General features: G+C 49.1%; 1 protein-coding gene across 3 annotated transcripts in view; it reads left to right on the forward strand.

Moving 5' to 3' along the window:
* ALPK1 (alpha kinase 1) overlaps window positions 1-24,026 on the forward strand; it is a 47,333-nt gene that overhangs the window by 17,201 nt on the left and 6,106 nt on the right. Inside the window, exons 2-9 of one of the 3 annotated variants that reach the window (XM_033134627.1) lie at window positions 3,152-3,350; window positions 10,772-10,831; window positions 12,135-12,221; window positions 12,821-12,897; window positions 13,898-13,993; window positions 15,307-15,411; window positions 16,092-18,117; window positions 20,374-20,527. In XM_033134627.1, coding sequence (XP_032990518.1) covers window positions 3,152-3,350; window positions 10,772-10,831; window positions 12,135-12,221; window positions 12,821-12,897; window positions 13,898-13,993; window positions 15,307-15,411; window positions 16,092-18,117; window positions 20,374-20,527 — 2,804 coding nt within the window. Of the gene's footprint in view, window positions 1-3,151; window positions 3,351-10,771; window positions 10,832-12,134; window positions 12,222-12,820; window positions 12,898-13,691; window positions 13,994-15,306; window positions 15,412-16,091; window positions 18,118-20,373; window positions 20,528-24,026 lie in introns of those variants that run through there. The other 2 variants (XM_033134626.1, XM_033134625.1) reach the window with 2 other exon arrangements.

The raw sequence follows: 24,026 nt of genomic DNA on the forward strand, positions 1-24,026 counted from the left end.
CACTGTACCCCACCCCCATGGGGACAAGACTTCCTGCCCCGGCTGCTGGAGACACAGCTGCTCGAGGCCTGGAGACATCTCCACTGCTCCTGTCAGGTGATCCTTCCCTGGCCTTGGGCACTGTCCTGTCTGCGCGAGCTGATGAGAAGTGTCTGGGGACTCCAAGGGACCCTCTGCAGATCTCTGGACTTGCCACTTTGTGCCGCTCCCCAGGTTCCCAGAAGCTCCACCTCATCCACTCAGGATGACCCCCTCAGAGATTCAAGTGGACTTGCCAGGTAGCTCTGTGGAGGGGTGCCCGGGTGGAGTAACCTCCAGCTGATCACAAAATTGTCTTTTGCCCTCATGGCACCAGTTTTCACTAGAGAATTTCAAGACACTGAAATTAAAGACCATCTCCTGAAAAGTTTTCTTTACTTTCTCTTGTTTTCAATTACGTACGAATATTCTTTTCAGTTGGGATTTGTTGGGGGGCTTTTTTGTTTTTGGTTCTTTTTTTTTCCCTTAGAATTTTCTCATCACAGTAAAGGATATGGGTTCCTTACAGCCACTGTTTGGACTCAGTGAGTGGTACATTCAGCCATAGCTCCAAAGAGCCAGCTTCCTGTGTCCAGATGAGGCAGTGCCCCAAATCTCCTTGATCAGACCATAGGGGGAAAGCAGAAGAAAACTGACCCTCAAGAGACGTGAGGTCCTCAAGTGTTGACTAAGGACATGGAGAAGCTACAATGACGTGCATTGATGGTGAGAATGTAAAATGGTGCAACTTCTATGGAAAACAGTATGGAGGATCCTCAAAAAATTAAAAATAGAACCTACCTTATGACTCAGCAATCCCACTGCTGGGTGTTTATCCAAAAGAATCGAAAGCAAAGTCTCCAAGAGAGATTTTCACACCTGTATTCATAGCAGCATCATTCACAAGAGCCAAGACATGGAAGCAACCAAGGGTCCATCCACAGATGACAGGTAAACAAAACGTGGTCCATACAACAAGGGAACATTATTCAGCCTAAAAAGAAGGAAATCCTGACACCTGCTACAGCATGGGTGGACCTGGGGGACACTGTGCAAAGTGATGTAAACCAGTCACAAAAAGACAAACTGTATGATTCCACATATACGAGGCCCTTGAATAGTCAAAGTCATAGAAACAGAAAGTAAAATGGTGGCGGCCAGGGTCTGGGGGAGGGGAAAAGAGGAGCTGCTGTTTAATGGTTCCGAGTTTCCGACTTGCAGGACGTGAGTCACAACTCGGTGAATGTACTGCATGCTCCCGAGCTGTCCACTTAAAAACGGGTAAGATGGCAAATTCCATGTTCTGTGTTTTTGACCATGATGAAAAGAAGAAGAAAAAAGAGAGACTTGAGTTCCTTCCTGAACCTTCTGACTTTGTAACTTGGGAAAGTCACTTAACCTCTCCGCCTCAGTTGCCTTACCTGGCTTAGCTCTTTTAGTTACTATCAAATTAAAGGAGATAATGTGTGCGAACGTTTTTCATAAACTGGATGTTGCTGCAAAGATGGAAAGCATCGTTATCATGGAGGAGAGGTACAGAGCCGCCTCCAGGGAGCAGCCCGCCTGTCCAGGCCGCATCCCTGTAAGTCCTGCCGCAGCCCGGAAAGCGAAGCGAGCTTCTCTGAGGACCAGAGCGAACCGCAGCAAGCCCCGCCCCAAGCGCAGCCTGGAGGCGAGAAGATGTCCCGGGTTTTGGGCGCCGCCCCTCCCATTCGCTTCCCATCCCGACCCCTGGCCCCCATGTGTGCAGCCAGGAACCTGGCAGCGCTGGCAGCCGAGGCCGCAAAGCGAAAGGCGGCGGTTTCTGTGCGCAAGGCGGGCACAGATGGGCGTATCCATAAAGCTGAGCACCCAGAAAACGGGCATTCTTCTTATCCATCTTTGAATTTACATTTTGTGAGTGTCAAACGAATGAACTGTTCTCATTTAAAACGTGTGCTTTTCAGATGGATGGTTTATTGACATACCTCAATAGAAATTTTGAGCTTTTCAGTTTTAGTTAGTTTTTTAGTTGGAAGGACTAGAGGCTCACTGACGCAGACCTAAAATGGGGCACACGTGTTTTGAAGACCATAGGGGACAGGCAGGAGGCTTGCACTCTGACAGGAGCACTCATGAAAAGGGGATTTGGACTCAGTCATGGTTCTTGGGTCATCGTCTGCCGTTGCCCATGTGTGTGGCTTAGCTACACTCCACTTTCTGCTGCTTTCCATCTTGCAACATTCTTTCTTTTTCTAAGCTTGTTTTTTCCAAGCCAGGCTCCATAGTCATGGAGCCAGGTAGCAGGTGGGTACTCATCTCTTGGCCTTGAGCTGGTGCTGGGGTGTGGGGAGGGGTCGAAGCCAAGTGGCAAAATACATGGCTGCTTCGAGGGCAGGGTCAGTGGGCAGGGCTGGTATGTGAGGGTTATGGTGTGTGGGGCAATGGCAGTGGGGGGGTCTATGGAAGGACCCACTAAGTGACACCTCCTGGATTGTGGGGAAAAGACAATATTTAGCCAAAGGCATTGGCAGACGAGAGAGTAAACGCTTCTTTAATTCTGGTACAGGCTAAGTTGGGAGATGTGACTGGACTAGAGCATACAGGCCTGCTACACAAACCCCAGAATCATGGTAACTTCCCCATTCAGTCAGAGGAATTCCTAGGTTGAGCAGAACGCCTCAGATTGGGTGGCTTTCTAGGTGACACGTGGGATGGAGACGAGCAGAGTCCTTGTTTCCAAGAGAAGGGAGGGCCGCCGGGCCCTGCGTGCCCACTTTCTTCTGCCCCAATTTGCCACCTGGACGAGTCACCACTTGCCTTGGGACAGAGGGCAAGAAGCAGAGAGCTTAATCGGGGGAGGAGTGTGGAGCAAAGGGATACTGGGCATATTGAAGGACAGGAAATATGTATTATCACTTGTATAACTTTAGAAGCATAATGTGGAAAACTGAGTGAGGGAAATGGTGCTTCATCACGAAGCTGAACTGCGTGGTTTCCTCTTCTCCTAACAAAGTGCCTCTTCTCCTGCTCTGGCTTTTGTTGTTGTTCATTTTGATAAAAACACCTGAGGACTCGTCTGGTCCCAAGACCGCCTTCCTCTCTGAGGATGACGCTATTTCTGCAGGCTCACTGTGCCTCTGCATGTCCCCAGGTGTCCCTGAAGGCCTCCATCCTCACCCGCGACAGTGCCACCGCAGCTGCCATCCTGTTCCTCAGTGACCGGCTCCTGTACGGGCTCGACCTGTCCAGCCAGTTGCTGCAGATCGCCAAGGGGCTGCACAGGCTGTGGCCAGCCACGCCGATGGCCCCGCAGCTGCTAATTCGCCAGGCCCGGGTATCGGTCAACTCAGGTAGGCACACTCCTGCCCTCTTGTCCCACCCGCGTTGCCGAGCGCCTTGACCAGGCGGCCACTGCCTTCCATCACCAGCACAGAGGCCTTTGGCCAGAGCCTTAGAGAAAACTGAAAAGGTGTGGGAACATTAACTGGAGCCTTTGTCTTCTAATGAGTCTGTCCTGCTACTTTCCGATGGGTATCGCTGTACTTCTGACCAAGAGCCTTAAAAAGCACAGTAGAATTCTCCCACTTTCTCTTTGCCATCCTGCTGCCTTTCGGCTACTTAACTATGCTGACAATAGAGCTGATGAACCCACCGGAGGAAGGTGAGGGTTTTCTGTACTGCCCCTGACCAGGCCCCAAGGTACCCTTTCTTTCCTCCTGTCACTTTGAAGGAAATGAAAGCTGAGGCTGACATTCTGACTTAGGATGTGATGGAGAGGGGTGGGGGCAGAGGACCTGCTCCTCTTAAAGCAAAGTCCACTTCCACAGAACTCCTGAATTATTTAAATTACTGATAACCACGGGGTTTAGGAATGTGTGGCCTGCTGCTCTCATTTCCACAAGTGAGAGGACAAAGGGTGAGAAGGGAGCCACGTTGCCCTTCCCAGAAACAGGACTGGCTACTTTTTAAACTGGTTTCAGCCATTGTTATTGTTTTGGTAACTCTGGTCTTCCAGAGGTTAAACTATCTCTACTTCATTTTCTATGAAAAGGAACAGTACCAAGTGCTGCATATTCACAGGGACAGACAGTGGGACACGAACGCACCTTGGCTCATTCACCTGCCAATTCTCACAGCTGAGCCCAAATCAGGCCCACGTCTAGAGTAATTGAGGGACAGAGTTGAACTTAGGATACATGTCTTCTTTCAAATGTCCCTGATTCAGGACATTTTATAATGTGTGGGGTATGAGGGAACCCTACCGACCAGTAGTCCTCCTGATGGCATCAGGTGGCAATGACAAGTGAGCAAGAGCTCTGTGGGGACACCAAAGGGCGAGGCCAGGGTACTCCTGGAGCTGCTGTGGCCTGGATGCCGAGGCCACGGGAAGCAGGCATGTGCCAGCACTGCTGGACACAGCTACACTGGTTTCCGTTTTTCTGTCTGTCTGTTTCTCCTCTCGTCTCCATGGAGCGTGGTGTCCTGGGAACCAGTGAGCTCGATGGCATCATGACCATCATGTGTCTGTCTCTGCTCACACATCATGCATCTGTGATAAAAGTCTCAGAGCTATTCCTCAGCAGCTGGGGCTGTCATTTACTCAGAGACTGTCACAGGTGCCACAGAAGACACACAGCCTCTGAGCTAAGTGCTTACTTGTAAACTTCCACCCCCATCATCTCTTGAGCCTCCACCTGCACCAGGTGTTTCAGGGACAGAGGGACTTAGGGGAGGTGCCCTGGAAAAAGCTGTCACCCTTCAGCATTTGGGGACCCTGACACAGAGAAGTGACAGGGATGTGTGGTGTGATAATGGGTAAAGAAAGGAATAAAGGCAAAATGAGGGGATAGCACACCTCCTGGCGTCCCCTTTGACCCAGCCCCTCCCGGTGTCCACCCAGATTGCATTCCAAAGGCCACACATTCAACACAGTGGGGTTTCAGGGCAAGAGAGGCATCCTGGGCCTGCTCACCTCACTGCCACCTGAAATTAGGAGACGAGACCTTGGAAGCCACGGTCAGAGAAAAAGCCTCAGACTTCCAGTCCCACCAACAAGTGAGCAAGTGCAGAATCTTCTCCCATTGCACAATGTGGTCAATTAAATGCATCAGTGCCTGAAGCGTTGCACAGAGTCATTCAATCCCTGTGCAGGGATAGAAGACGGAGCCTTGGGCCTACATGGAGTAAGATATTTGCACGAGGCTTGAACTTTGAAGGGGGATGGAACAGCCTCCCCAGCCCCCCAGAGAGGGCCCAGGGCTTGCTGTGTGCCCAAGCTGCAAGTGGAGACCAAGAAAATCTCCCCAAAGAAAAATCACCCAAGTCCATGCCAAACATGTATGTGAACCTGAATTTACCCCCAGAAATCTCCCACGTCATAAGAAAAAACCTCATTCAGGACTGAAATGTCCAGGTCCCAGCAGATCCAGCACCAACTGTGCTGCAAAGATGCCTGTGGCTGGGCTTGGACCCACAACAGGCCACTCCTTGCTGAGGATGCCGGAGAAGAACATTCATAAGCAGCAGAAGGAAATGAAGCACGAGAGAACAGCATATACAACAAACAAGGAAACTGGCACTCCAAAAATACCCCAAATATAAAAATAGAACAACCTGAGAGACTCATACAGTTTTAAAAATAGTATGTTTAACAACACAGAGCATAGCAGAGAAAGACAATGAATTTACTAATTTTCAAAAGCACTAAATACAACTTTCAGAAATTAAAGAACAAAGCAATTGAAAGTACAGATCAATGTGTTGTCAGAAAGTGTAGTAACTGATGGGGTAGTGCCCACAAAGCAGGCGGAGCGCACAGGTCCCTTTTCTGCAGACACCAGTGACAGGACTGGCTATGTGGTGATGGCTGGAGAGGGCAGAGCGGCCAGTTGGTGGCCAAACTCTCGCCTTTCAGTGCCGATAAGGGCGCCCAACTACCAAACAAACTGCTTAATTGGGATGAATGCAATAAAATAGATGTTTAGAAAAATGAAATTAAAAAGGTACATAAACTACAAGCCCAAAGCATTTATTATTAGATTCAAATGTCACACACTTACTTTGGCAAAAGATAGTAAGTTTCTAAAATCCTCACTCTTCTTTTTTTCACTTATCTCATCTCAGACCAGTAACAAATGTCACAGATGGCAGCGTTCCCGAGCAGTGCTTGCCAAATGTCAGTGGCCAGTGAAGCACCTGGAGACCTAACCAAAATGCAGGTCCTGACTGAGTGGTCAGATTCTGTGTTTCTAACTATCTCCCAGAAAACATTGAGGCTGCAGGTCTGTGGACCTCTTTACCAGCAAGGGACTATCTACAGATTCTCAACAGGTACCTGTCTGCCACCTGTGGTTGGTGACTGGTAACGACCTTACAGTAAAGACAAATGTCCCATCGCCTATTTCTCACGAGTCCCAAGCCCCTAAACACCTGAATATATTCCTGCAGCAGGAGGAACAATTACGGAACTGGAGAATGTATTTAGAGAAAAAACTATAATGAAGCACAGAAAGTTAAGTGGACCAAAATATGAAAGAGAAGTTTTTAAAACTCAGACAATGGAATGAAAAAAGCACTGAGCATAATGGGACTTCCAGAAGCACTGACCAGAACTGGAGAAAAACAGTGTCTTTTCGCTAAAGGAATACATCCAGCCTCGAGCAAAATTTTTCTTTAAAAAATCACCTAGACACAGTGTGGTACACCATAAAAAAAAATCAAACAATGAGAAAATCTTAAAGGAAACAAAGAAGACAGGTTATTTATATAGAGACTATATTTAGACTTAAAAAACACATCTCATCAACAATAAGAGTCCAGAAAACAAGGGAATCTGCAAGAAAATTTAAGAGGAAATAGCTTTCAATCTAGAATTTTATGCCCAGCAAAAATCATCATCCAAAAGTGAGGACAAAATAGACATTTTCAGACAAAGACTAAAAATGCTTATTACTCTTAAGATACTTCTCTCTCACACACAAATACACATGCATGTCCATACATGCACACACAGCACACACATGCATACACATTCACACATGCACACACACGTGTGCACACACACTAAAGCATGTATTTTGCTAAGGAGGGAATTGACCCGACAAAGATGGAGTGGCGAATACAAAAGACAGTGATGAGTAAAATATTTAGTAAACATACAAGTTAGTCTAAAAAGCAAGCAATTAGGGTGATTTTGGAGCTGAAAGGCATTAAGTTGATAACTGACAAGATGGAACTTTCTTAACTGGATGAAAGGAAGCAACCAAAAACCTTTGGCAAAACTAATGATGAAAAATTAGAAATATTCATTTTAAAATCAAGTCAAGAAAAAATTGCATCTTATTAACACTTCTACTCAATACTGACCTGGGAGTCTTCTCAATGCAATAAGAAAAGAAAAAGAAGTATAAACATTAGAAATGAACAAACAAATTTACCAAATGCCACATAGAAAACTTCAAAAAATTAACAAATTATTAGAATTAAGAGATTCAGCAAGGTTGGTGAATACAAGACCAATGTATTTTTTAAATGCCCATTCTTATATATCAGCAAAACTAATTAGAAAACACAACTTTTAAAAATGGAAATAGCTTATATAAAACTTATTCAAATAGGTATTACGTGTTATTTCTCTCCTTTTAGACACTGGTATGAATGAATTTTATCAGACCCTAACCCATGATTTCAGATACTGTTTACCTTTTTTTCTTTTCTTTCCTTCTCTTTCTATCTTTTCTCTCTCTCTTTTTTTTTGTTTGTTTTGTTTTAGCAGTGGATGTTGAAAGCTGCTACCATGTTTCCCCAAAAATAAGACCTAGCCAGACAATCAGCTCTAACGCATCTTAGATTGTCCGGCTAGGTCTTATTTTTGGGGAAACACGGTAGTTGTAAAGATGACCAAGATGTGGCTCATGACCTTCAAGTGACTCAAGTTGGGGAAGGAGACAGACCAATAAATTTAAAAAAATAGTAAAACAGTGAGGTTTAAGATGAGAGAAAGAAAGGAAAGAGGGAGGTAGGAAGAAGAGGAGGTGAGAGGGGGTAAAAGGGGGAAAGAGCACAGCAACTTTAACCAGTTGGGAAGAAGAGAAGCCAGGACACTAGAAAATGGTGGAGGTACAGCTTTGTGCTGCACATTTGTTCCTCGGTCTGAGGACAGAAAGATTGTGAGCAAAGTGTATCCTGCATGGCCACAAATAGGCCACCATGTCAGATGCTAATCTGAAGTCCTGTCACTCTGGGAGGCAGCTCAGCACAGGTGAGAGCTCAGAGCCTGATTCTTATATTTTGGTCCTATTACCAGCCTCTCTATGGCCCGTTTACTCATCTGTGAAATGAAGATAATAATGTATCATATATAATTTGAACAGTGCCCAGCACATGGTATACACTTAAATGGTAGCTCTTATGATCATGACCTTGAAGGAAGGGGCTCTGTCTTGTTCATCATTGGCTCTGGTAACCAGGGAGATGGCACCACTGAGCCCCACAGCACACCTACTACAGAATTCTACTTTCCTAAGACTGGGAGACACAGCAGTCCTACCTAATATATAGAAACAAACACAGGGAGGCAGCCAAAATGGGGAGACAAAGAAATGTCCCAAATAAAAGAACAGAACAAAGCTCTAGAAAAACAACTAAACAAAATGGAGACAAGCAGTCTACTAAACGCAAAGTTCAAAACACTGGTTATAAGGATGCTCAATTATCTCAGGGAGAACTTCAACAAAGAGATAGGAAACATGAAAATGGAGATAGAAAACATAAAAAGGAACCAGTCAAAAATAAAGAATACAATAAATGAAATGAAGAATGCACTAGCAGACTAGATGAAGCAGAGGATCAAATCAGCAATTTGGAAGACAAGGTAGAAGAAAACACCCAATCACCCAATCAGAACAGCAAAAAGAAAAACAAAATCCAAAAAAATGAGGAGAGTTTAAGGGGCCTCTGGGACTACATCAAGTATACAACATTCACATTATAGGGGTACCAGAAGGAGGAGAGAGAGAGAGCAAGGGATTGAAAACCTATTTGAAGAAATAATGACTGAAAACTTCCCTAACCTGGTGAAGGAAATAGATATACAAGCCCAGGAAGTGCAGAGAGTCCCAAACAAGATGAACCCAAGCAGTCTCACACCAAGACACATTATAATTAAAATGGCAAAGGTTAAAGACAAAGAGAGAATCCTAAAAGCAGCAAGAGAAAGGCAGTTAGTTACCTACCTACAAATGAGCTCCCATAAGACTGTCAGCTGATTTCTGAACATAAACTTTGCAGTGTGGAAGGGATTGGTATGAAATAGTCAAAGTGATGAAAAGCAACAACATACAACTAAGATTGCTCTACCCAGCAAAGATATCATTTAGAATCAAAGGACAGATAAAGAGCTTCTCAGACAAGGAAAAGCTAAAGGAGTTCGTCACCACCAAACCAGTATTACAAGGAAGGTTAGAGGAACTTCTTTATGAAGAAGAAAGGAAAAGAAAGATAAAAAAATATGAATAATAAAATGGCAACAACTACGTAATCTATCAACAATCACTTTCAATGTAAATGGATTAAATGCTCCAATCAAAAGATAGGTTGGCTGAATGGATAAGAAAACAAGACTCTTATACATGTTGCCTACAAGAGACTCACTTCAGATCGAAAAATACACGACTTAAAGTAAAGGGATAGAAAAAGATATTTCATAAAATGGCAACAAACAAAAAGCTGAGGTAGTAGTACTTATACCAGACAAAGTAGACTTTAAAACAAAGGCTACCACAAGAGACAATGAAGGACCCAATAATCCCACTTCTGGGTATTTATCTGAAGAAACCCAAAAGGCTACTTCAAGGAAACCTGTGCATCCATATGTTCATTGCAGCATTGTTTACAATAGTCAGGATGTGGAGGCAGCCTGGGTGTCCACTGATGAATGAACGGATAAAGAAGAGGTGGTACATACATACAAGGGCATATTGCTCGGCCAGGGAAGAGAATGGGTCCTTGCCATCTGTGCTGACATGGATGGATCGGGAGGGTATTGTGCTGAGTGGAATACGTCAGACAGAGAAAGATGAAATGAGATCTCACTTACATGTGGAATCTAAGAACAAAATTAACAAACAAAACAGGAACAAACTCATATACAGAGAACATTTTGATGATTGCCAGATGGGAGTGGTGCTGGGGTGTTGGTGAAAAAGGGGAAGGGATTAAGAAGTACAAATTGGCAGTTACAAATAGTCACAGGATATAAAATACAGCACAGGACATACAGTCAATAATATAGTAATAACTGTGTCTGGTGCCAGCTGGGGACTAGAGTTATCGGGGGGTCACTTTGGAAGTTATGCATAGTCTAACCACTATGCTGTACACCTGAGACTAATGTAATATTGTGTGTCAAGTATAATGGGGGCGGGAAGAGGCCGCCTGTAGGTGAGGCTACTCCTGTGTGCGGGAACCTCATGAGTGAGAGTTTAGGAGGAATCTCTGTACCCTCTAGGAACCCCCTTCCTGACTACAAGGCGTAAATAGTCCTGCTTACGGGCAGCTCCGCCCACAGCAAGCTTTGCCTGGGTCTGGGCCCTCTGAGTGAGCAGTCAGGCCTCCCACGCCCAAGTCCTGAGAGCACGTGTTTCTTCTCCGTCTTCCTACCACTTGCTGTTTAGAGCAGCTGCTTCCAGGACAGGCCGGGTCCTGCTGCAACATGACGGAGGGTCACAGCGGTGCCCGGGCCTGAGCTGTGACTTTGGGTGCTTCTTTTTAGGGAGACTCCTGAAAGCCGAGTACATCCTGAGTAGTCTGGTCAGCAGGCGCAGGGCAGCAGGTAAGGGGCCCACAGCCGACTCCACCTGAGAACAACCAGGCGCTGACGTCACTGTACTGGTGACCCAGCACCACCTGGGACCACCCTGCCACCCACACAGGAGGTAGCCTGGGCCTGCTCCTTTCTCTCTGGCTCCACTTTCTCTGATTAAAAACAAAACGCAGCACAGTGACCGGGCTTCTGAGAGTCCCCTGTGTGTTACCTGATGAACGACAGTTGTGAAAGCAGGTGACGGGGCTCAGAAGCAGCCTTTAAACGAACGGTGAGGGGAATAGAGCCTGTGGCCTTATTATTTAAATAGTTTAGAAAATAAATCATGCTACAGGAAAACTTTCATAAAAATTTATTTTGAAATGGATTTCTTTTGCTATTTAATCCTACATGAAAGAAAACAAGTCCTATGTAATAACTGGGTAACAAATCACGCAGGCCTGCAGACATCTTGTTTGAATTTCCAGACATTTAAGTCGGTAGCTTTCCCAGTGAGTAGAATACAATTTCCAGGAGACTTTCAAGGTCCGTTCGCTTGGATACGAGGTTCCGAGCTCCTTAAGACACTTCCAGGCGGTGGGCACTGGAGCACAAGTATTGACCACACAGCCCTCAGCTGTGGCCACATCACTACGTACAATACGCACATGTCCCATCTTCTATACACACACACACACACACACAGGGATCAAAAGCCAGGGCGAAAACAAAGGGTGCCAAGACAGAAGAGTGAGGAGGCTGGAACGCTGTGTCTGACTGGTGTTGACCACAGGTGGTCTTCAGGCAGCCCCTCCCAGCCCTTTTGCCCCAGGTCTGCACAGGCTGACAATTACAAAAGAGTGCACTCATCAGAACCCCCGCCCAGTTTGTGGGAACGCTTACCTGGTCCACCCCCTAAGCACAGCCACGCACTGCCCTGCTCTCCCCAGAAAGGCTGTGTGTGAGAGCCAGGCCTTCCCACACTCCCTGGTGTGTGCGTGCAGCCAGCAGCGGTCAAGTCCAAACTCATCTGGGTGGATGGGATGTGTCCCCCTTCCTAGAGAAAACCCCACGAAACCAGGAAACTTCCCCTGGGCCTTTGGCAACAGCACTGAGGCTGGGACCTGGAGGGCGACAAGGGCTGCAGACCCGCAGGGGTCGCGCTGGACCCTAAGAGAAGGGTGTGGGGCTCACTAACCATGGAAGACACGGCCTCCCCCACCTGCACCACGTGACTCATGAAGGCAGCTGTGAAAATAGCTTTATTTCACCACGCTATTCCCATAATAATTCAAGGCAAAACGTGCTTCTCTTTTCCTCTCTTTTATCACAGGTACCTGGCTGTACAGAAACGAGAGTGACAAGCTCCTGGTGCAGGCGGTCTGCATACAGATCAGAGGGCAAATTCTGCAAAAGCTAGGTGCAACCTCACGCCCCGCCCCCCCCAGAAAAGAATGACATTTAAGGTCCCAGGCGTGCTGTGGACATTAACAAAACACTTTTCTGGGAGCAAAAGAAACAGGTGTGACCGTCAGCCACGGCTCGCGGCATTACTTCTGGAGTCTGCCTCTCGGTTCAGCAGGACTCCACGTGCCTGCCGTGCTGACACCTTATCTAAACCCCTCATACCTTACCGGCTCTTCTGCAGAGGTATTTGTGGGTTTTTCACGCAAAGTTTACAGGACCCCAATTATATTTCAAATGCAAACTAAAGTGTTTGAAAATTTAACAGAAAGTGGTAATTATAAATAATGGAGTTCTTGTAAATAATGGAGGTGATGATTTCTGTATTGATGGGAATTATATATAAAATACATACTAATTCTCAAGGTTCCCCTGTGAAGGGGAGGATCACCCGTGGTGAACCGCGGTGAAGCCTGATGGTTGCTGCCAGGCTAATCCAGCCCTGAACTTTCTTAACAGGACCTAATGAATCTTCTCCCCGTCTTAGTTTTCAAAGGCATTTTCTGGCATGAGAGCACAGGCTCTAGCAGTCGTCCGTCTCCCCTTTTTATCCAGGGATGTGGTACGAAGCAGCAGAGCTAACGTGGGCCTCAGTTGTAGGATATCTAAGCCTCCCCCAGCCAGACAAAAAGGTTGGTTGTGTAGTTTTTGTTCCCCCTCCTCGATTTCTCTTGATGGTTATCTCCCACGGCACAATTCAGTGTATCGCTTATCAATGTTATTGGTCCCATTTTTATTGATTCTTCATGGGTATAGAGCCAGAGACATTTGGTGACTTCCCCCGTGACTGCTCTGTCCTGGACTGTAGTCAGACCACTGGCACGTGCTTGGTGTTTCTGTATTGATTTGTAACTATTAATGTATCTATTTACTTCTGCTGAGCCATCATCTTATTATTATGCATTTAGCCTTTGCGTGGCTCCATGGAAAGCTGAGGTGGCCGAGCTGCTTATGTCTGAAGCCGCTTTTTTCGCTCTGAGTGAGCCAAGACTTCAGTACCGGACATACTGCTCACGTGCCCTGTTTCCCCGAAAGTAAGACCTAGCCGGACAATCAGCCCTGATGTGTCTTTTGGAGCAAAAATTAATATGAAACCCGTTCTTATTTTAATATAATAGAACCTGTTCTTATACAGTATAATATAAAATAAGACAGGGTCTTATATTAATTTTTGCTCCAAAAGATGCATTAGAGCTGATTGTCCAGCTAGGTCTTATTTTCGGGGAAACACGGTACCATGTTCACTCCAGAAACTGAGAGGCAGCATTTCCTACCTGGCACTTTTGTTTTGATACTGTGGGGACACTTTCATTACCACATGTCCCGAGTGGTGTCAGCAGCACAGCCTCACACGACACGGACAGACAGGGCTCCCGCGTGGGCCAGTCCCAGGCAGAGCAACGTGGACAAGTGAGCGCCAATGGAGAAGTAGTTACTGCCACCGGGCTGTGTCCTTAGGGCATGGTGATCTTTCAAGCCCTGTGGAACCCAATTTAAAGTGTTTCTAGTGTCACAATAACACGGTGGTCCTGAGCAGTGGTCCCCAGGGAGGGCTGGTCATTGACCCTAGGCCATGAGATGAGAGCAGTGAGTGACCGTGAATTGCCGTCCGTGCCTGTGTTTTCCTTGCAGGGCATCTCTACGTCACTAGGGATCCTGGCAGACATCTTTGTTTCCATGAGTGAGAAGGATTACGAAAAGTTTAAAAGCAACCCACAGGTGAACTTGGTAAGTATCAGCTGGCAAACTACGGTGCAGACTGGCAGCCCCCACAGATTCAGGCTCGCTCTCTCTGCAGGAGTCTGGGGGACCACGTCTCCCCCTCGAGTGATGCCAGTGTCCTGGGGACAGTTCCTACATGTCCTAATTGCTTTATTATTCCAACACCCGGCACAGTACCGGACATACTGAGGGTACTCAAACAGCAGCAGGTGAAGGAATAAACGATATCATCAGAGTGATGAATGCTGTGAACCCCACTTATTTCCTTTCAAATTACCACAAAATTCAATTTCCTCACTTGGGACAACTCAATGACAAAGTAATGGGGCAACAATTTAAAAACGAATTCTCATCTGTTCAGATGAGAGGATTCATCCCTTGTCTAGGCTCCTGCCCTTGACAGAAACAGCCACCGATCCTTCCCGATGGCTCACAACTCACAGAGTACGTGTGTACATTACGGTCACACAAAATCCTATGAGGCGGGTACAGTGAAATGAGAGAAAAATAAGCTGCGGCCCAGAGAAATGAAGTGACCTCTGCAGTTTGCATGGCCAGTAAGGGAGGGCCTGGGGCAGAAGCGGGTCCTGCCAGCCCAGCGCCCGGCACCTCTGCACCGAAATCCAGATTCTAATATAATTGTTAATGTTGCCATTTTTATTCAATACCAAAGGGACGAGAGGACCACAGTCAGTCCATGAGTGTGGCAGAAGGATGCACAGCACTGAGTCTTACCAAAGGCATTGCTTTTGCTGCCAGACAAACCCAGGAAGGGATTATGTCTCTGGTGTGGGGCCGTTGTCTCCCGTGACTGTGTAAAACTGCCATCTCCCTTCCCGTCCTGGACCTCGTGACCCCTTCCGCACACCGTCACCTTCGGGAGGGACACTTACCACAGCCCTGTGTTGCCTGAGCACCTCCTGTGAACAGACACAGGCTCAGGGCGGGCTCCCGGGTCCAGAACCGTGCCTGGCATGCGGAGGCACTCAGTACACGGCTTCAGAATGAATGAATGAATATTAACTGCTGTGAAATCATATATGAAAGGGCTCTTTGCCAAGAACAATTCAGAAATCATCAGTTAACCTGGCCACAAAATGTGTGCAGTTCCTGTGAACAAAGAATCCGTGAGACCCCTTTGCATGGGCAGGCGCGTCCCCACCGGTGTGGCCTCCCTGACATGGCGAGGAGCCTGTGCCCCTCCCTCCTTCCCTTACTGCCCTGAACCGGTCACGAGGAGGGGCAGGCCTTTCAGAGCCCGTCTCTCGCTGGTGGGTGAACAGTGGCCGGCAGCTCACGTGGCTTCTGCTTCCTCGCAGGGACTGCTGAGTGAGTCTGAGCACCGTTTACTGTCGGCCGCGGAGGCCTGCAAGCTGGCAGCTGCCTGCAGCCCCTACACGCCCCTCTTCGTGCTCACAGCCATGGTAAGCGCAGGGGGACATTAGACACTCGGGTGGACGCAGGGGAGGGCATCAGGCAGCAGGCGTCACATCAAGCAGCCACATCCGCTGGAGGCTGCATGCCGTCAGCCCGGGGACACGAGCATCTGCTCTCCATATGTGAGTCACCAGGAGCCGTTTCAAACTCCGTGTTCCTGGGCTCTTAACCCTGGGACTGGTTCCCAGAAGCCTTGAATTTGGAAACAATACGCAATTTGGACATAATGCGCCCGTGGCTCAGAGGCAGGGACAGGTTGGGAGCCACTGCTCTGCATTCCGACGACTGATAAACGCACAGTGTTTACATGGAGCAGCCTACGTGAGCAGAGAAATCACTGTGCCATCGCTGTTCACTGTTTGCTCAAACCAACAACAGTAACAAATGTATCCCCTCGGATGAAACACTGTCAAGGCAACAGCAGGATGGCAATTGAAGCTAATTTCTTATGCGTCCCGCCAGCCAGTCACACGCCCCAAAGACCTCAGGTTCTTAAGTCCACGTTTGTATATTTTTCTTAGAACATGTGTGGCACATACCCGCTGTCATACAGTTTTTATTTTTCTATACTATTTCTAATGACTGTCCTCCAGGAACTACAAACTTGTCCTGTTTCACCTCCAGTTTTCAGTTCAATGCCTAATTTTGTGTTTGGTGTTTTCTCCAGAATATCCGTGGCACGTGCCTGCTGTCGTATGGAAGTTCTAATGACTGTCCTCCAGGAAGGAAAAGTGTGTATGTGTGTGAGGCCAAAGAGGCCTTTGAAATTGGCCTCCTCACCAAGAGACACGACGAGCCAGTTACTGGAAAACAGGAGCTCCACAGTTTTCTCAAAGCTGCGTTCGGTCTCACTATAGCGCACGGAAGGCTCCATGGGGATATGGAGGCAGTCCGCACGGCCAGACAGCTGTGCAGGGAGGCCGTAGGGAAGCTGTACGCGGTCAGAATTCTGGCAGGACGGCAGAATAGAGACACCCTCTCTCGGGAGATCATGTCTCTGGTCGCCCAGGTGAAGGGTCATTTGCAGGTTCGAAGCTTTTCCAATTTCGATGACAGGTCCTATGTTCCAGCGAGCTTCAGGTGTGGGCTGGAAAAACCCATCTTGCATGAGCCAGTGGACTTCCAAAAAGTCCTTGAAACCTATTCACAGCACCATACTTCAGTGTGTGAAGTATTTGAAAGCACGTGTGAAAACAACACGAGTAAACAGAAAGCTGCAAGCACAGGGGTGTGTATCACTGCACTAAGAACAGAAACAAAAAGCATAGATACTGTGGGAACCCAAGACAACGCATGTTTCCAGAGAGGCCCGAGAACAGCCGAGAACGGGCAGGACACACTGAAGGGGGCCGGAAGGGGAACTGGCACCCCCCCTGACACTTTCGGGGTATCCTTGGATAGCGGGGTGGAGACGGAGACCGCCGAGTCGCCAGCCCACAGCAGTGTGACCCGGGCTGCTCTGGACACGTGCCCAACTGACAGCCAGACCTGCAGTTCTCGGAGCAGGTTCTCAGCGCTCCGCTCTCCCGTGAGCTGGGAGGAAGGGCGTGATCACGCCGCTGACAGGCCCCCGGGAAACGAGCCTGGGGAGGAACGGCCTGTGGCCCCTAGGTGCCCTGCTGCCCTGTCTGAAGAGTCAGAGACCCACGGGCACAGCAGAGTGGCAGGCGTACTGTCTTCTGAGCGCCAGGGTCTCTCTTTGCAGGTGTCCGCCGAGGGCAGTTTAGAGTCTCCTGAGAGTCACCGCCACAAGCCCCTGCCCCCAACCGTCCCTGCTGAAAGAGGGCTGGAGGACACGCCCCAACTCACAAGTGTGGGACCCACAAATTCTTCCGCTTGCTCCAGAGCCTCACTGAGTCCTGCTTCCCAGCCCTCTTCTGCTTCTGGTCAGCCCAAGAACATGTCCACATGTGCTTTGATCCAAGAAGAGGAAACCTCTGAAACAACCGATGAGTTTCCAGAAATCAGCTGTGACGCCAAGGACAGGCGCGGGGAGAAGGGAACAGAGCTGAAAAGGGCCACCGGGCCCCCATCTGAGGACAGCGCCTCCTGGGTTGACCCAGAAGGAGACACAGTGGACCCTCCTAGGACTATGGACGGTTCTCTGGGCGAAAGTCTCATGATGGCTTGTGGCTCTTTCACTCCTCCTCGTCCTGTTCAAATTCCTGATCCAGGACAGAGTGGAGGCTCCGACCGGGAGCAGGACCCTGAACCGGACGCCCCCACGGGAGACAGGGACGGCCAGCTGCCCCAGGGCATGGCTGCTCAGCACCCCGGGCTGCGTGGCTCCCACAGGCGTGGCCAGGACGCTGAGACCCGCCGCTGCTCTGGAAGCGGTGCCTGTCCCTGCCCTGCCCTGGACGAGGACTGCACTACCACCGAGGCAGGGAGCTGGCCGGGAAACGCGCTGGGCGGCTGCGGGGACGCCAGCTCGCCCTTGCCCTCGGAGCGCTGCTGGAAATCTCCTGCAGTTCCCAGCGGCTCTGAGGGGGGCGGCCCACGGTCGGGTGTGGACCCCAGGGGGAGCTCTTCTGGCGCATTGTCAGGGCCGACAAGGCAGGATGGCCTCGAGCCGCGCACCCTGCAGCCTGATGACCTGGAGAAACTGCTGGCAGGGGTGAGTCACGGCTGGCTGCTCCGGAGACTGGAGAACACGGGCGTTTTTAAGTCCAGCCGACTCCACCGGGCCTACGGTGAGTACAGGCCTTCCTGGGAGGCGCAGGCCACTTAGAGCTCACGAAACACACAGGCCCCGCTCCGCTTTGTGGTACACAGAGAAATGCGCGCCTCCGTCCATCACGCGTGTGCTGGGGACGCGCCGTAAGGACGCACAAGGCAGTAAGGGAGGCAGGAACGTTAGAGGGCTCGGGGGTCATCAGTCAGGGTCTGGAAGCCACACCCACGTGGCGGCTGCCGGGAGAACAGCTGACCGCTCCTACACCTGCCGCCCAAGAAGTTCAGCCAATGGACTGGTCAGGTTCCCCCTCCCCTCACAATTAGCAACTATTTCTTGATTAAGGACGGCCCGAGGTCACTTCCTGTAGCAGTCAATGCGTCCAATTCGGCTTAGGAATGATGGAGAAGCTGCAAAAAAAAACAAAAGGCGCCCCCCCCCCCCTCAGCCCAGAGGACCACTTATTAATGGCCTCCAAGGTACTAAAGAAGAGTCTGAATGAAAAACACGACTGCAAACTGCATTTCAGCAGAAATGAACTAGGTGGTTTGCTAGGCCCTGGCTACTAAAGTAGTAGTTCTCAGTCTTGGCGCCAGATGGAATCCCGAGGGCTCTTTTAAACCCCCAATGCCCCACCCCAGAGATTCAGTCTTGGTAGGAGGTTGAGAACTGCTGCTTCAAAGTATCCTAATGTTTTGCTTGCCATCTTGAACGCAGACTGAAATATGGATCAGGTTGTTACCCAGAGAAGCACAATTTTTTCTCTAGGGTTTCCCTATTTCCTGAGGGATTCTGCAGGCTGAGAATCACATTTCTCAGGCTGCTGCTGTGTCTGAGTGCTGATATGTGAGGACGACCACGAGGGAGACAGGAAGTCTCATGCTGAGGAGTCAGAACGAGCTACATTGTCTCCTTGCCTCTTCTTCCATCTGTGCCATCCCGTGTGTGAGCAAGCACCTGTCACTGGACCTCTGCCACCCCTCTTCTCTGACTGGGCCTCTCAACCCTGGTCACCGCGTCCCCCAGCCGGTCCCCTCTGGCCCTACCCCAGACCTGTGGGCTTATCTTACTTTATTTCCTCTCTCAATCTCTCATTCACCCAGGGCCCTGGTCATGTCATTGTAACTGTGTCCCAAAATGCTGCATTACTTCCTCAGGGTTCACGTTGGTCTTTCTCCTCAGAGATGCTTTCTTGCCAGCACTGTTCTCCCTTCTTTAAGGTGGAGACAGTCCTTACTTTTCCCGTAATCTTTTCCTTTTCCAGCTGAGTTTGCAGTTTTGTACAGTAGCTATGTTTTCTCAAGTAATTCCTGGACTTTCTGAAATTACACAAGTGAGACAAAATTAGGGTGTCTTTAAATGTGGAATCTGGGTCCTGGACTTACCGGGAAACTCTGAGGTGAAATTATTGTGCTTCCGTCTGCATGATACAGCGTGGGTGTAACCTCTGTCCCCTGCAGCCCCAGATAATTGGAAGAAGATGCAAGCAGGTAGCCACTGTACAAGATGGTGTCTGGGCTCTGCTGTTTAAAAAGTTTTCTGGGGGCCGGCCCGGTGGCTCAGGCAGTTAGAGCTCCATGCTCCTAACTCCGAAGGCTGCCGGTTCGATTCCCACATGGGCCAGCGGGCTCTCAACCACAAAGTTGCCAGTTCAACTCCTCGAGTCCCCCAAGGGATGGTGGGCTGCGCCCCCTGCAACCAAGATTGAACACAGCACCTTGAGTTGAGCTGCCACTGAGCTCCTGGATGGCTCAGTTGGTTGGAGCGCGTCCTCTCAACCACAAGGTTGCCAGTTCGACTCCCACAAGGGATGGTGGGCTGCGCCCCCTGCAACTAGAAACGGCAACTGGACCTGGAGCTGAACAGCACCCTCCACAATTAAGATTGAAAGGACAACTTGACTTGGAAAAAAGTCCTGGAAGTACACACTGTTCCCCAGTAAAGTCCTGTTCCCCTTCCCCCAATAAAATAATAAAAAAAAAGTTTTCTGCTCCACTGCTTTCAGACAGAAACCCTGGCCTTATCTTAATCCCTTGCCATTACAAATGAGAGGTTCTGTGAATCAAAGGCTATTCTTCAGTATATTGGTAAAACTCTACTTTCTTATTGTACTTCACTAACTTCCCATCAGTAGCCGTAGAAGGGGCTAAAATTTGAGAAATGCATAAAGTTGAAGGTTTCAGATAAACTGGATTAAGACCTGTGTTACTTCAACTTTATTCATGAATTGTGACAGCCTTTAGAAAATGGAATCCATTTTTATCTTTTCTTCCAGATGCTCTTTTGTTGAAATATTCTAAGAAATCCGAACTGTGGACAGCCCAGGAAACTGCTGTATATTTGGGGGGCTACCTGAACGTGAAGAAGAAAGGCAGACAAAGAAATGCGATTTGGGTTCATTATCTTCATCAAGAAGAGACTCTGGGCAGGTATTGCTTGGAAACGTCAATGTCACTAATGCAAAACGGGCTGATTTCCTTTCTGTTGACACAGCCGAACCCCCATCCACTGTTCTGCTCTTTGTGGTTTCAGTTGCCCCTGGTCAACCATCGTCAGAAAATTCCAGAGGGAAACAATTCATATGTTTTAAATTGCATGCCATTCTGAGTGGCGTGATGAAACCTCACGCTACCCCACTTCGTCCCCCCGAGATGTGATTCATCTCCTTGCCCAGCGTGCCCCGTCCCGCCCGCTGGTCACGATGTAGCCGTCTTGGTGATCAGATAGACGGTCGTGATTGTGTTCAGGTCGCCCGTATTTTCTCAGTAATGCCACATTCACCTACCTTCTATTACAGTGTATTGCTATCATTCTATTTTTCTGTTAGTTATTGTTGTTAGCCTCTTACTGTGCCTAACTTATAAATTAAACTTCATCACAGGTGTGTGCATGTAGGAAAAATCACAGTATACACAGGGTTTGATGCTGTCCCTGGTTTCAGGCATCCACTGGGGTTTTGGGAATGTGTGCCCCCCCCCATAAAGAGGGACGACTGTAATTATTTACGAGATTTTGAAAAGGCTGAAAAAATTGGCCAAAATGTATGTGTTTGGATTTCTACTCTTCCCTCCTCCTCATTACTTAATTGGTGACAGTTACCACATATTGACCAACGTTGCCAGCGGTTTGGCATACATGCATAACCCCAAACCCATTAGGAAAACATTAGTATCCCAATCGAAAAATTAGAAAAATGGACTTTCTGCCACATGGCAGGACAGAGAACATTACACTCTCACTAAAATGCTAGAAAAAGTCAGTGAAACTATATTAACCTATGAAAGCCACACTTTGAAGTGAGTGAATGAGCCTGTAGAAAAGGCAGAAAGACCTCTGAGGCCAGAGATGACGCATATCAAGGTAGATAAGGGAATGTGACCCCTAAGGCCCTCCACCGCAGCTGTGGGCAAAGTAGGTTGAGGGGGAGCTGGTGACAAAAGTTCTGGTGGATGAGAACAAGTTAGGGCCCAGTCCCATAGACAAGGACTCAGCAATGGCTGCATATTTTACAAATCCCACCCACTGAGGCAAAAGCCTGGGAAAGAGTCCTTTGGCCCTTCATCACAACTTTAAGCAAAAATTCGCCCCAAAGAATCAGTGACCACAGGTAGTCCTCATTGGGCTTGAAGCCTAACTTTACACCATTTGTGTGTTTTTAAAGACCTGTATGTCAAGACTTTTAAGTAAGCCCTGTTCTTTACCCAAATCCAAATACTATAAAAGATAAATAGGAAGAGAGAGAGACTGGGTGACCCTCAGACAGTAGAGAGAATTTATGGATGGGAAGTATTAAGAAATTTGCCCTAATCACATGTTTACGTGGTGCGGCCAGGTGTTGTGGGGTGAACTGTGTCCCCTGAAATTCCCATGTTGAGTCCTAATCCCCAGGATTTCAGATGTGACCTTATTTGGAAATAGAGAGGTTGCAGATGTAACTGGTTAGGACGAGGTCCCACGGGAGCAGGTGGCCCCAATCGACTACAGTGTCCTTGTAAGAGGGGAGCCTGGACACAGACACGCCCGAGGGAGGGCCAGGCGGAGACTGAAGCCGGGCTGCCCCCAAGCCTCAGAGGGCACCCGCCCGCTGACACCAGGACCTTGGGCTTCCGGGCCCCAGAACTGGGAGACAGTCGCTTCGTGGTGTTTAAGACAGTGTGTGGCACTTGCTTACGGCAGCCCTAGGAAACAAAGACACAGCACAGAAGGATCTAGATGGGAAATAAACGAGAGTAAGACACACAGAAGACGACAAGGGCCCGACATGCATCTGATCAGAAGCAGCAAATGGAGAAGAATTACTGTTTGAATAGATAATTTCTGGTAATTTTCCAAAATTGCCAAAATACATTGCTCTTTAAATACAGACGGCCCCTGACGGGATGATGAGACCGCCGTTTCCCACTTCCCGACGGTGGGGACCCGGCGGGGCCAGCTCGGATGGCCGGTGGGTTAGGCGCGGTTCCGCTCCCGACGGCTGACTGGGGACGTGGCCCCCTGGAAGTCTGGACTTCCGTGGGTCTGTGGGTCTCGGTGGGATAGAAAAGGGAGGAGGGAAGACGGGGAGGGAGGAGGGGGGCAATCAGGTCCCTCTACATAGAGGAGCCGCAGAACGCCAGGGACGAGCAACAATCTTAAAAGCAGCGACCTCACCGCTGACAACTGGCTGCGAAATAAACGATCCCAGAACAACGGTACAAGGGGCTCAAGGAAGGGCGGTTCCCAGGCCGGTGACCCGACCTCGGGCTGCAGGGCCCCCGGAGGCCCAGGAACCCCGGTGCCAACACCGGAGGACTCGCTGCAGGTTCTCAACCGGCTCGGCCTCTGCCGCCCAGACGAGCTTCTGACCCTCAGGAGCCTGAAGGCCAAGCTGCCGCCAACCTGGTGCCATTAGTGGATTCAGAAGTTTCTGGAGAGCGCTCAGGCTGGCTGCAATCTGTGATCCCTGGGATCTTTGGAGGTCACTCTGGACCCGTGAATTACCGTAACCGACACGCGCTTATCACGAACAGCACCAGGTCAGAACACTGGGTCAGGGTTCCGTTTGTGCCTCGGCGCCCTCCCTGCGCGCTCCCTGAAGCTACGCGTGCGCCCTGCAATGCCCACGTGAGCCTGATGCTGCCTGACCCCGAGGACCCGCACGGAGTGTGCACACAGCAGGTGCGGCGGGACAACAGGTGTTTGCAGGGAGGAAGTGATGGTGAAAGTACGGATGGCTGCACATGGTTTAGCCCCGCTGCCTGCACAAGGCCGCCGAGCCGGCCCTCTCCCGTCTTACCCAAGAAGCCGCGAACTGCCAGGTGACACTTGACAGTCAGGGTCTTTCTGGGTCAGTGTTAGTCAGGATTCTCCAGAACCAACAGGATGTACGTGCAGAGACCAAAACTGATTACCAGGAATTGGCTCGTGTGAACATGGAGGCTGATAAGCCTCAAATCCGCAGTTGGCAAGCTGGAGACCCAGGAAGACCCAGTGCTTCAGTTCCAGTCCAGAGGCAGGAAAAGACCTCATCCCAGCTCCACCACAGGCAGATTACAGGGTCAGACTTTGGTTCTATTCAGGCCTTCAAGTGATTGGATGAGGCCCACCACACTGGGAGGGTCGTCTGCTCTATTCACCTACTGATTCAAATGTTAAACGTACCAAAGAACGTGCTCACAGAATCCCCAGAATAATGTTTGACCAAATGTCTGGGTCCCCGTGGTCCAGTCAAGATGACACTAAATCAACCCTCAGTTGGCTGGCCTGCATGGTGTCCCACTGTTCAGGTGGCTCTAAGAAAATTATCTGAGTCATGAGCTAAATCAGGATAATTAACATTGATGGTCCAGGGCAGAGACTGACGACCATCTTTCGAGCATTTCTGCGTCCCTTTGGTCTCGCCCTTCTCCCTGTGCTGTACGTACGGTCACCATCTTGTTTCTCTGTGTG

This window comes from Rhinolophus ferrumequinum, chromosome 18 (assembly GCF_004115265.2).
Source record: "Rhinolophus ferrumequinum isolate MPI-CBG mRhiFer1 chromosome 18, mRhiFer1_v1.p, whole genome shotgun sequence".
Taxonomy (NCBI): Eukaryota; Metazoa; Chordata; class Mammalia; order Chiroptera; family Rhinolophidae; genus Rhinolophus; species Rhinolophus ferrumequinum.